This window comes from Peromyscus californicus, unplaced genomic scaffold (assembly GCF_007827085.1).
Source record: "Peromyscus californicus insignis strain IS unplaced genomic scaffold, ASM782708v3 Scaffold_16__1_contigs__length_79575227, whole genome shotgun sequence".
Taxonomy (NCBI): Eukaryota; Metazoa; Chordata; class Mammalia; order Rodentia; family Cricetidae; genus Peromyscus; species Peromyscus californicus.
Window position 1 is genome coordinate 58,779,124 of NW_026294458.1, and position 13,244 is coordinate 58,792,367.

General features: G+C 39.5%; 1 protein-coding gene across 3 annotated transcripts in view; it reads left to right on the forward strand.

The window, feature by feature from the left end:
• Usp25 (ubiquitin specific peptidase 25) overlaps positions 1 to 13,244 on the forward strand; it is a 106,519-nt gene that overhangs the window by 33,552 nt on the left and 59,723 nt on the right. For all 3 annotated transcript variants that reach the window (XM_052741025.1, XM_052741023.1, XM_052741026.1), the window contains exons 4-5: positions 6,669 to 6,792; positions 9,804 to 9,966. In XM_052741025.1, coding sequence (XP_052596985.1) covers positions 6,669 to 6,792; positions 9,804 to 9,966 — 287 coding nt within the window. The remainder of the gene's footprint in view (positions 1 to 6,668; positions 6,793 to 9,803; positions 9,967 to 13,244) is intronic.

Consider the following 13,244-nt stretch of genomic DNA (forward strand, 5'->3'; position numbering starts at 1 on the left):
CAAATGGAGCTTTTATTTTCTAGACTGATGTTGTACTCAAGGTCTATTTCTGTTTTTGTGCTGAAAATGTCCTGAGTTTTAGGAGAGAATGATAGCCATGGGCTATCTCTATCTTGTAATTGTTGACTAACATGGAATATATACTTCAGTATTTTCACCATCCCAGTTGAAATCAGAAAACAAGTGAGAATTTTTGAATGACTCCTCAAATACTCTCATTTTCTTCCTTATGGATGCTACCATTATGAATTTAGTAGCTGTTATTAAAATCAGAAGTATATATAGCTAAGCTGTTCAGTATAGTTGCCAGTAATCAAAATTGAAGTTAAATAGTGTTGAAATTTATAATATCTCATATTGTAGAAAGTGCTGTTCATACAATACAGTTTAGAGACTGCATTCAGCAGTCAGAAAAACAGAATAGTAGTATTACTGTGTGGAAACTAGTAAGTCAGAGTAGGGAAGAATTGGAGAGTGGAGAAGGCACTTTACACATGTATGTCTATTTATATTAAAGTCTTTTTAAAATGTGGTGCCTTATCTGTCCTCTTTGTAGAAGTTGGGAACATATACTTACATCTTACTGTTGTCACTATTCATAGCCCACTTCTAAAAATGACGTTTCCTACTTGGTATTAACTTTGAGTTGTTTTGGAATATAAATATTGATTTATCAATGCTTTTAGGACCTTTGTAAGCCGTTGGAAGATAGTCTGCTTTTGCTCAAGGAGGATAGTGCAGAAGACTAATGCTGAGTTCTCAGAAGTTCACAAAGAACAGAAGGGTTGAGCCACATGGTGCCATGGGTGTGGCTCTGCTTGGGAATAGCAATTACTATTTTAGGTCCTGTCCTCAGAGAATGCTTTTCGGGTGAGGTCACATTTGAACGAATACCTGAGGGAAGTGAGGAAGGAGTCACAGGGTTGTGTGAGAGAAACGAACCCCAGGCCCAGCTGAGGCTGGATTGTGTTTGGCTCATGAGACCAGCAGTGAGACTGGAAGGAAGCCTGTGAGGCTGACTTGGGAGGCTCAGTGTTCGGGTCCCTTCTGGTCTGCAATTCCTAGTGAGTGCCCATCCTTTGCCATGTTTTCAGTGTACAGCGCTGGTTTTGCATTCCAACATGTTACCTCAACTGCATCTTGTCCTGGGACATGTTCTTCCTCCAACTCCTCAAATTCCTTTCCTCTTCCTTCTTGGTATTGGGGATTAAACCCAGGACCTTAGCACAGATGAGGCAAACCTTCTAACCCTGAGTATACCCCCCAGTTCTCTTTCTCTTGTTCAATATTTTCTCTCTCAACTCTCCACATGGAGTTCTTCCTGCTTTTGACTAGTGTCTAGGAGTCTTTATTGGTGACAAATATAAAATTAGTTTATTAAACAAAACACAACATTTCCCTGGACTTAGTTTCATGTAGATAAAGAAATAATGAAAGAACTTCATTTTACCTTTTCAAAATAAATCTTTACATTGTAATTCAACTAGATTTTGGGTTAAATGATGCATTTGTAAAAAAAAACAGACACACATTTAAAAAAATGTGTTTTCATGGATAAGTGAATTATAAACTATGCAAGCACTGAAGGTGTGTGTAAAAACCAATAGGATGCATGATGCATGTATTTGGGAGTTGGAGAAACATTTAGTATTAGTTCTTGGAGAGCAAACATTTATAAAGATGAGTGTCATGTGCTGTATTTCTGACTTTATAGGAATTTGTTTTGATTTGGACAGTCTTAAAAATGTGGATAACTGCTTAGATGATCATGTGGTTTACTTAAGTGGTGTCCAAGCAGCCTGTCTATTTGGCACCTTTGGACTGTTCTCACAGTGATGCGACAGGGAAGGCAGGTCACAAAGACATTGTCAGTGTTCCCCCAAGGCTTCCTTTGGTGCAGATACAGACATATAACATGCTGCTATATGGAAGGAATTTCTACCAAGGCTATTTTGATTTTAAATTTACTACTGCAATTACCAATTGTTTATAGCCAAATTAATTCTTAGCTCTTTTCAATAAACACACAGAAAATGCTACTTTTCATTATACAACTGGTAACTCCGTGCATCTAATGCATTTGTTGTTTTACCAATTCCTGAAAAAGAAATTCAGCAAGGCCTAAAGCTGGATTTTTAAGCTGGTCTTCAGTATATGCCAGAATCCCAAAGAGACAGGCTCTTATGCCATTGAAGGAGTGGGTTTGCTAGCCAGAGGAGAGCAAGCAGGCAAAAAAGGCAAGCTTCCTTTTTCCATGTCCTTCATGTAGGCTGCCAGCAAAAGGTGTAGCCCAGATTAAAGGCGATCTTCCACCTCAAAAGATCTGAATTAAAAGTGGGTCTTCCCACTTCCAATGACTTAAGAAAAAAAATTCTCACAGGTGTACCCAGCAGTGTTGGTTTTAGTTAATTCCAGAAGTAGTTAAGTTGACAACCAACAATAGCCATCATAAGGAGAAAATTAACTTTTTATGAATGCAAAAATAAATAAAGGCACGTTTAACATTAAAATGTTAAAAGTAATGGGATCACATGAAGTAAATCGTAATTGCAGTAGCTTTATAAATAAGGAGACCTTTTCCTTTGCTAGAAGAAAGTGTCAGTCAAGGACTGATAGTATCTGATCTCAGCTAACCTTTTCCATCATTAAAATGTACTGTTGCCCAATACCAGGAGAGGCAGGCTCCAATTCCCATCTGCATCACAGTTGTACCTATCTGTCTTCCTCCTGGAGGACTAGAGATGTGGAGGGAGACAAGGGTAACAGGGACAACTGAGTGTGGTCATTTCTAGCCACAGGTAGTTTTAGCCTTTTATACCAGTGGAAGGAACAAGTGTCCTTTGTTCGTGATGCCGTTAGGGCAAGACAAATGATGTGAATTGTGTGTCTAGACAAGGATCAGAAAGCAGGCCATAGTGGGTTGGACCACAGTGGGGAGGACATGTCCACCCAACCAGAGCTGCTGCTCTGCTGTTCTGTCCTGGCCTCATCACAGAGATGATTGGCACACAGAACTTCTTGACATTTGTCTCCTGTTGGTCAGGTGACTGGGGTTTATCTTTTGTCAACTGTAAAAACTAGATTACAGGAGCCCCAATTCTATGTAGCCAAAAGTCTTGTAGAATGTGTCTGTGGTATTTTTTGTTTGTTTGTTTGCTTTTGTTTTTGTTTTTGGATTTTTTTCTTTTTTTACTATTATTAAGAGATTTACTATTCATTTACATACCAACCACAGATGTCCCTCTCCTCCCTCTTCCCGCCCCCCCAGCCTTCCCCTCCAAACCACCTCCTATTCCCACCTCCTCCAAGGCAAGGCCTCCCATGAGGAGTCAGCAGAGCCTGTTACATTTAGTTGAGGCAGGTCCAAGCCCCTCCTCCCTACACCAAGGCTGCGTAAAGTGTCCCACCATAGGTACTAGGCTTCAAAAAGCTGGCTCATGTACTAGGGACAGGTCCTGATCCCACTGCCTGCTTGGGGGCCCCCTAAACAGTTCAAGCTAAACAACTGTCTCCCCTATCCAGAGGGCCTAGTCTAGTACCATGGGGGCTCCTCAGCTATTGGTGCACAGTTCATGCGTTTCCACTAGTTTGGTTGGCCATCTCTGTACATTTTCCCATCCACTCTGCCCTTGTTCCCGCTTGAACCTTCTGTTCCTCTATGTTCTCATCCCCCATCCCTTGCCCTCCATTACGTCCCTCATCCCCAGTTTGCTCATGTAGATCTCACCTATTTCTCCTTGCCAGTGTGACCCATGCATCCTTCCTAGGGTCCTCCCTGCTAGCTAGCCTCCCTGGAAGTGTGGGTTGCAGTCTGGTTATCCTTTGCTTTACATCTAGTATCCACTTATGAGTGAGTACATACCATGTTTGTCCTTCTGAGTTTGGGTTACCTCACTCAGGATGATATTTTCTAGTTCTATCCATTTGCCTGCAAATTTCATGATGTCATTGTTTTTCTCTGCTGAGTAGTACCCCACATCTGACAGAGGGCTGATCTCCAAAATATATAAAGAACTCAAAAAACTAGACATCAAAATACCTAACAATCCAATTAGAAAATGGGCTACAGAGCTAAACAGAGAATTCTCAATGGAAGAATCTCAGATGGCTGAGAGACATTTGAGGAATTGCTCAACATCCTTAGTCATCAGGGAAATGCAAACCAAAATGACTCTGAGATACCATCTTATACCTGTCAGCTAAGATAAAAAACACTGAGGACAGTTTATGTTGGAGAGGATGTGGAGCAGGGGGAACACTCCTCCACTGTTGGTGGGAGTGCAAACTTGTACAGTCACTTTGGAAATCAGTATGGCGGTTTCTCAGAAAATTAGAAATCAATCTTCTTCAAGGCCAAGCTATACCACTCTTGGGCATATACCCAAGGAATGCTCAATCATACCACAAGGACACATGCTCAACTGTGTTCATAGCAGCATTATTCCTAGTAGCCAGAACCTGAAAACAACCTAGATGCCCCTCAACGGAAGAATGGATTAAGAAAATGTGGTATATACAATGGAGTGTCTATGTTTAATACCATGGTACACTTCTGATCTCAGGACTCCTGTAAACTCACATATTTACAATGGACTTCAAAGAGCTTTGGTTGGTTGATAGAAAATAGTGTTTGAGTTAGAGCTTAAAATTTGGAGAAGCTTAGAAAATCAATTCTTACTAAAGTAGCAACCTGTTCTGTTGATATAAACATTTTTGTGTAGAATATATTTCTGAAACAAATTAGCCAAAGGGTCCATACATTCCTCTGCTGCCAGTGTCTTGTGTCTATGGTGTTATAGAAGAGCTGGGATCTCAGATCTGTGTTGGAGGGTTTGCATTCTTTTGGAATAAGTTGCTTTGATTCTGTTGTGTGAAGAAAATCTGGCTTTATACAGATGTTCCTTTAGCAAAGGGAGGAATGTTTAACTGGTTATTCAAATAATAATGGATATTCTGTTTAATATACCAAAACTCGACTGTTTTTAATTTCCTGAGGGTGAGTTGCGGTGTGGATCCACAGTCACGTTGGTATCAGTGCTGATTGGTGATTATCAATTGCCTTTCAAATGGTGCTGTTATATATTAAAATCTACCAATGTCTTGCTATTTGAATGGATCTGTTACCCTTACATGATTCTGTAAAACTACATTGATAATTGTAGTTCCATCTATATTATGATAAGATACTATGTTAAAATGTCAAATTTGTTAATAGTTTATGTTAAAGGTTTTATCAGAAAAGCCTTTACATTCTGAGAAACTATCAGGATCATAGTAGTTGAAACATTTTTTTTTTCTGAATGAAAATTCCGTATCAGTCATTAACAACAGTTGCTCTGCAATGACTGGTAAAATTGAAGTTTGGGTAATCATACTTTGTAGTATGTCATTTGCTCTTTCAACCAAAAAATGGTGTTCTATGAAAAATACTAACTTTGCAACTCCAGCATTGGACAAGCATTTATGGTATGCTTTGCCACATATAAAGTTTGTGCATTTTTAGTCATTAACAATTTAAAAACCTTGTAAATCAAGATTCAATGTTCAGCAAAATTACTTTTTTGATCAAAGTTATAATTCTTAAGAGAAGCTAATTTTTTTTAAAAAGTATCGTGTTTATTTCTAAGTAATAACAGCAATTTCACCTTGGTACTGGTGCCTGGTCTGCATCAGCAGTGTAGATATTAACAGCAGCAGACTGATCATGTAGCCATGTTATTGTGATTATATTATTTCCCTACAGCATTTGTCATCCCTTCTTTTAAGTGTCTTTAGGGATGAAAAGATAACTTAAAAAACTGATTGTGAGGTTTAAGAAATGAACGGTTTAGACCTGGAGCCTGTGTACCACTCTCTGTCCTTACACTGTTACTGACATTTCTCAGCTCCTGTGGGCTAGGTCCAAGTATACCATTCTTGCTCAGTGCAGAACTGCACTGAGCATGTTTTACTGATGGTGACAGTAGTTGTGGCTTTTATTCATGGGATACGGAAGTAGAATTGCAGCGTTCAAGTTCTTTTTTAAGAAATGGAACAAGTATATTCGTTTGCATACCTCTGTGTAAGTGAAAAATCTTGTTTTCAATGAAAAGAAGGGCATATGGCCTAAATTAATCACATAGTACAGAAGAGTGAAAAACACAAAGTGACGACTCTTTTCATCTCCTTTCCTACTTTTCATTAGAGCCAACGACTATCCACAATGTCTCACACACACACACACACACACACACACACACACACACACACACACACACCTGCACACGTACACCCCTACCCTGTGGCCAGTCAATGTGATATGTACACAATCAGAGAACACCAATGTAAGTGTTTGGTAGTGTTTATTTTACTTTTTATTGATAAACCATATTCCCAGTAGGCTTTCTGCTTATTAGCTTTTAATAAAAGATTGCTTAGTAAATAAATAAATACCAAGATTTCTCTTCTTTTCACTGCTTTTGGTAGATTTTATAGAAGAAACTATTAATTTGCAAGGCTAGTTCATAGTAACCATGTTTGGATTGTGAAAGATATGTTCATGTATAAAGCAGAGCGTTAGCTCAGTACTGCTTTGGTTTATCAAGGTTTATTGGGCATCTAGTCTCTGTAGGGGGAGTTCCCTGTCATTTGTGTGCCTTTGTTTTGAGAGAGCTAGTTTTGCTTTTCAGATGTGATCGATCTCACCGGAGATGACAAAGATGATCTTCAGCGAGCGATTGCTTTGAGTTTGGCAGAATCAAACAGGACATTCAGGGAGACTGGAATAACGGATGAGGAGCAAGCCATCAGCAGGTAAGAGCATGTTCACAGCATGCCAGTGTGACTCCCTCTACACTCCAGAAAGGAAAAGACAGACTTGAAGTTTAAGAGCAGTAAGATACTTCATTCCAGGAAAATCACTGATATGTGCCTGTATTGTTTTTACATTTCATGTAATCAAACTTCCTTTAGTTCTGAACCTTTTAATTACTTTTTAATTATGGAGTTCATAATTTTGTCACAAATGTATTTTTTTAACTTTTTATTTCTTTTTGTTCTTTTGCATCTACTTTTAGGAATTTATCACAGGAGTTGAGTATTTTTTTTAATAAGCTGATGGTAAATGTTTTTTACTTCATTGGACATATGATTTGGTACATAATTATTTTGTGTAGTGACATTTTTTATTGCCTTTGTGTGTACATAGGAATGTTCATATGTGCTTGTTTGTGGAGGATAAAGATTGTAAAATAAAAGGTATACTTGCTGCAAATATTATTTTTCAAATGCATATATACTTCCGTTTACATCAATTTATATAAGCATATTAATATGAAAATATCTAGAAGCTTATAACCCAGATTAGTATCTATAATTCTGTCATATATTTCCTTGATATTTTGGTTGTGAGCTTAGCTTTTTTGAAAATTACTAAATATTTATTGGGTTTATATTTAAATTGCCACCTTACAAATGTATATTGCTAGATTATGATTCTTTTCTCCAGTTGTAATCCCTGCTACTTATTTACTTGTTTATTTCTTTGGAATTTTTGAGACAGGGTTTTGTTGTGTATCTGATGGTGACCTTGAACTCATGATCAGAGTTCATGGTCATAAGTCTGTACATTGATGAGTGACAGGATCATTATATTTTACCTGGTTATTTTATTTATTTTTGAAGTGCTGTGGATCAAAATTATGTCATTGACCATGTTGGGCCTAGCTATTTATGTATGTATGTATGTATGTATGTATGTATGTATAAGAAATTTTTTTTTTCATTTTACATACCAATCAAAGATCCCCCTCTTCCCTCCTCCCACGCCTCCAGCCTTCCTCTCGCAACCCACCCCCATTTCCCTCCTGCAAGAAGGTAAGGCCTCCCATGAGGAGGTACATTTAGCAGAGGCAGGTCCAAGTCCCTCCCCCTGCTTCAAGGCTGTGCGAGGTGTCCCATCGTAGGTAGTAGGCTCCAAAAAGGCTGCTCATGCCCCATAAGGGAACGGGATGGTCGAGCTGGAACAGGGATGGAGTGGGAGAGCAATGAGAGAGATACTGTGATAGACGGAGACAACATGGGGATAGGGAGCAACCGGGTGCTAGAGCAACCGGGTGCTAGCGAAGTTCCCAGGGATCCCCAAGGATGACCCCAGCTTAGACTACTAGGCCTAGCTTTGAAGAGCTGAGCCTTCTCTGCAGCTTGTGTCCGTGTTTTCTAGTTCAAATACCACATAGTAATATATACTGGTTAATTCTGGAGAGAGTTCTGAAAAGCTGTGGATAGACAAGCTCATTAGAATGTGGTTACAAACACCTAGATGTCATCCTGTAGGTTAACACCTCCATGTGGTCCCTTGCTACAGTCAAGAGACAAACATGGAAAGTGTGAGGCTTCTGCCAACACACTGTGGCATTCCTTTTACAGTGTCCTTTATAGTAGGGTATGAATCCTATGAAATAACGCAAATTGAGTAGCATATTGACTGTCTAAATGCAGTGTCACAGTTGCTGAGTGCTTTGTACTGTGCATAATTGTAGATACTGTAGTTCAAGGTCTGGAAGTACAGTTCATACTGGCTTCATCACATGCATGCTGTTGTCACACTAGGCCACTAGGCGAAGGGAGGTTCATCTCCATCGTACTTTCTTAGGATCACTGTTGCATATGTAGTGTAATCTTGACCAGATTGTCGCTGTGTGTGTGTGTGTGTGTGTGTGTGTGTGTGTAGCTAAGGATTGTGATTACTGTTAATCTGATTGAGGTTTTGTGTTTGAAATTTTCTTAGGAAATAATTTCAATTTTTTTTCTTAGTGTACTTCACTTTATCTGTTGGTTATTGACACTACCATATTCTTTTTTAACTTTTTAAATTTTCTTTTTTATTTATTCTTTGTGTCTTTCACATCATGCATCTCCATCCCATTCACTTCCCTGTCCCTTTGTATCCATCCTCTACTCTTGCAACCTTCCCCAAAATAAATAAAATAAGATAAATTTCAGAGAAAAAAAAAAAGAAACTTAATCTCGTCATGGAAGCTGCAATGCAGGAGAGTGACACAGTGAGTCATGAAGTAAACCCTTTGTCCATATATCTGTATTTGCAAGTGTTCATAACAGAGGCATTGGCCTGGTTTGAGGCCTCTGGTTTCTCCTACGCTATTGATGTTGGGTCATCCCTAGAACTCCTCTTGGATATCCTGTGTTGCCCTGTGTTGTGGAGATCCTGCAGCTTTGGGTCTGCAGGACTGGTCCCTTCATGTGCTCCAGCAGATCACAGATGGAGTGGATGTTGGGGTGGGCTAACCCATAACCCTGGTTCTAGACCTGGGTAGTTTCAGAGTCAGTCAACCTGCCAGCTCTCCCTTGTCTTCACCACCAGGGTGAACTCTCCTGCATTGCTCTGGCTAGTTCACCCCTTGCATGGATGAGCAAGGGGCGGGGCCACTTCTCCTGCTGTCATGTCCTCAGGGTTAGTTCTCCCACATGTACACCTACTGTGTTGCCCAGGCATGGCATAGGGGTCACCTCCCGAGTGCTGCAGTTGATGAGGGGTAGGGACAGCTCTCCTGCTCTAATGACCTCAGAGTCAACTCTTCTACCTCACCCACCTCAGGTGGTGATGGAGGGGTGTGTGTGTGGAAGGCCACTGCCGTGTTCTCAATGACATCTAATTGCTCCATGAGTAATGTCAGCATCACGTATTACTTCGCAGGACATAGTAGAGCTGTGTAACGTCTTCAAGTTCACCCACCACATGAAGTTGCTTAGTGTGTTCTGTAACAGCGTCAGTCTTTTTCAACACTCTGTTTTCATTTCTTAAGAGTTCTGGAAGCCAGCATAGCAGAGAATAAAGCATGTTTGAAGAGAACACCTACAGAAGTTTGGAGGGACTCCCGAAACCCTTACGACCGAAAAAGACAAGACAAAGCTCCGGTTGGGCTGAAGAACGTCGGCAACACGTGCTGGTTTAGTGCTGTGATCCAGGTAAGGGTTGAGGTTCAGCTCTTAATCAGGAGGCCTGGGGAGCAGTGGTGTGGGCCGTGCTGTTTCTTGTATGGTTTAAGGAGAAGTTCAGGCAGGATTTCCATGTATGTGCTTTAGTGGGTTGATCGCAGAATTGCCTAGCCCCTCCTGTCTTTGATTCCCAGTGGGACTTTTGTTCTCTGTTGGTAGATGAGTTCTTGCCATATAGCCCAGGCTAGCTTAGAACTTAGGATCTGCTGCCTCAGCTTCTGAGGGCCGAGATTATGGGTTTGAGACATCACACCTGGCTAATTAAAAGTTTCTTTGTCTTAAAATAGAGTCTCCTTTTAAAAACAAATTTAATTTTCAAATCAGCTCTTAGTAGATAGCCCAGGCTGGCCTCAGTCTCCTGGATGCGAGGGTTACAGGCCTGTAGCACAATGCCTGGTTCCACTATGAGCCTTTCAACAGAACACAGGTTAATACCACCCGTTTCTGTAAGATTAATTTCTCCTGCTTTCTTGCCTTTGTAATTGCTGCCTTTATTGATTTCTAAAGAGGTAGAACAAAGGTAATTTTGTCGGTATTTCTCTGAAAGTTGAGAGAATAATTGTAACCAAGGTAAGAAATTAGAATTAACTATTTTTGTGAATCAGATCAGCTTATTTATACATACGGAAATATTTATAAAATATACTATTATATTCACAATTACAAATTGCCTCTTTGAAGAGGCATTTTGTTTGAGGCTGGCGTTGATGTGCAAATACATCACAGTACATATGTTAGAATGCTGAAAATAATAAATATTGATAAATCAAGATTAACACATTCTATTTTTACCTTAAAACATCCTTGTGCAATGTTTTGTTAGCCTTCTCCAAAATAGGAGATGTTTGTAAATACACATACTCACTGTCTTCTCAACTAGGAATAATCATTTTTGAAAATATATGTAGTGTGAGCTTTGATTTTCAGCTTTTGTAGAATAATGACAGTTCTCATAATTCTTTTTCATTCTGTTAGTATGAATAATCAAATTTCAATATTTAAATTAAACCTTTTTAAAATATTTTGTGTTTAGTTTCATAAGGCTATTAAAATGCAGCTTAATTGTTTACTGTTCCTAATAAGGACTTAGAAATCATCGAGCATATGTGCCATTTGCTTTTATGCTCAAAAAGACTATTTTGTAGCTTTCCGAGTCTATGTTTTCATGCTGGCTTCAGCTTGTGCACAGTGACAGAAGTATCTCATGCCTTTCATTTTCTGTCAGCTCGTTGTCATGGCTAGGTGACTAATCTGTGATTTCAGTTTTTTTCTGTGAAGTTAGTATAGGTTTTAAGCCACCACCACCCCCGCTTGCTTTGTGACACATGGGCCATATAAGTAGATTTCCTTTGGTTTCTGGGCTTGCCTCATTCCTGCTATGTTATGATAGACACTGCTAAGTAAGATGGCTCATTCCTTGGTTTCTTAATACATTAACAGTCTAAGGGTACCTGGATGACTAGGGCTTCTTAGACAGTAGGCTTCATTGTAAATTTTTTTTCACTTATGTGCCCAAAGCAATAGATAACATTTACGTGATACTTGGAAGTCCTGTGGGCCTTACCGTTGTGTCTTAGGATTGTCCTTGTAGATTGTTTCTCTTCTCTGTGTATTAGTGAGGTTCTGTCCATGGCATAGTTTAGAGGAACAGATGTGAAGCTGTGATCCGAGTGTTCCTGAATGTGTTGGACTGCCTTCTTCCTAGCACTGTGTGGACAGTAAAGCTTCTCGTTCGTCAGGCACTTTTCATTGAAAAGTTCAAGAAGAGGAAGTCCCTACATACAGCCAGTATTTGATAGTTAGATAAATGCTCTTCACTTCTCCTGACAATATTCACTGGAAATTCCCATTTGAAGTGATAAATTATTATTAACAGAGCCACGGGAACCCTGTTTATGTTAATAAGTTCTTTTACTGTTTCAACTCAAATGTGATGGAGTAACCATACATCTACCCAAAGTTCACTAGGTGACCAAGCTTGTGTGTGTGTGTGTGTGTGTGTGTGTGTGTGTGTGTGTGTAAGGAACATACCAAAAAAAAAGAGACCATATTCTTCCTTAATACAAAGTAGTAATTTTATTAGTTTAAAATTTGTTATTCTATGATAACTAATTTAGGTATTAAAGAAGATTTGACTTCTCTAGCAGAAATCTAAATACCCAGCACAAATAATCTTTTCACTTTAGAAGTTTGGGTTATCACAACCTAACAAAAGTGATTTTTCGGGAAGACATGAAACTTCATACCATGGAAATCTGTGGGTAGAAAACATCATGTGTTCACACGTGTTCAGTTGTGTTTTTTACTGTATTGCCAATGTTCACCATTATTTCCAGGAGCTATTATTTTATGTTTAGTTATGAGACTCCTTTCTTTTCCCTTTTCTGACATCACTTGATTCTCAGGTGTGAGCTGAGATGTGACTACTTACTCAGAAATGGCATTTTTCGTTTACTGCTGCCTCCATTAGCACCCAACACTTTTGTTGGAATTTGCAGGGTTGATTGGAATTCCTTCACACTGACTTGAGTGCTCTGTGCAGTTTTAGTTATAGACTCTCCCAGAGGCTAGAGACAAGATGGAGGTAACTGTGTCACCTGCTCAGAGCTGCAGACAGCACTTGGAAGTGAAATGAACTGGACTTCTAGAATCCCTTACTTCATAAATCATTATAAAATGGAGAAAAAGCAGCTTCTTTACTTGCATACCCACACCAAAGGAAGTTCTTACTGCTCAGAATCAAGGAAGACATTAGAGTATGAGGACAAAGCATGGTTGTGGGATTCTCATGCTTCCTTGGCAGTTTTCTCTTGAAATCCCTCACAAGAGTGGTAGAGACTCCCCCTTAAGCTCTAGCCTATTTCTTCAATCTCAAGCATTCCTCCTCTACCACTGTACTGAGAAGGAGGTGACTTTTTCCAGGTGCCATTTCTCAAGGTCATAACCTTGTCACCACCCTCCTGGTGTGGAGCAGCATTGCTAGTCTTTTTTTTGTCTTGAAATGCTCCAATGAGTCCTTGCTGCGCATCACAGCCATTACTTGTGTTTATCAAGAGGTGTATGATATCTGATAATTTCTCTTCTTGATGTTTCACAAATCTGAAAGCTCTGCTTTTCTGTATTCCTTTTCCTTGTTTGATTTCCTTACTTGCTACTGTGATCAAAGCCTTTTGTTGGATTAAGCTCTGGCTTTAAAATGCTGCCTTTCTGCTTAGCTTCTCATCTGCAGGCTTATCTGTGTCTTTTCT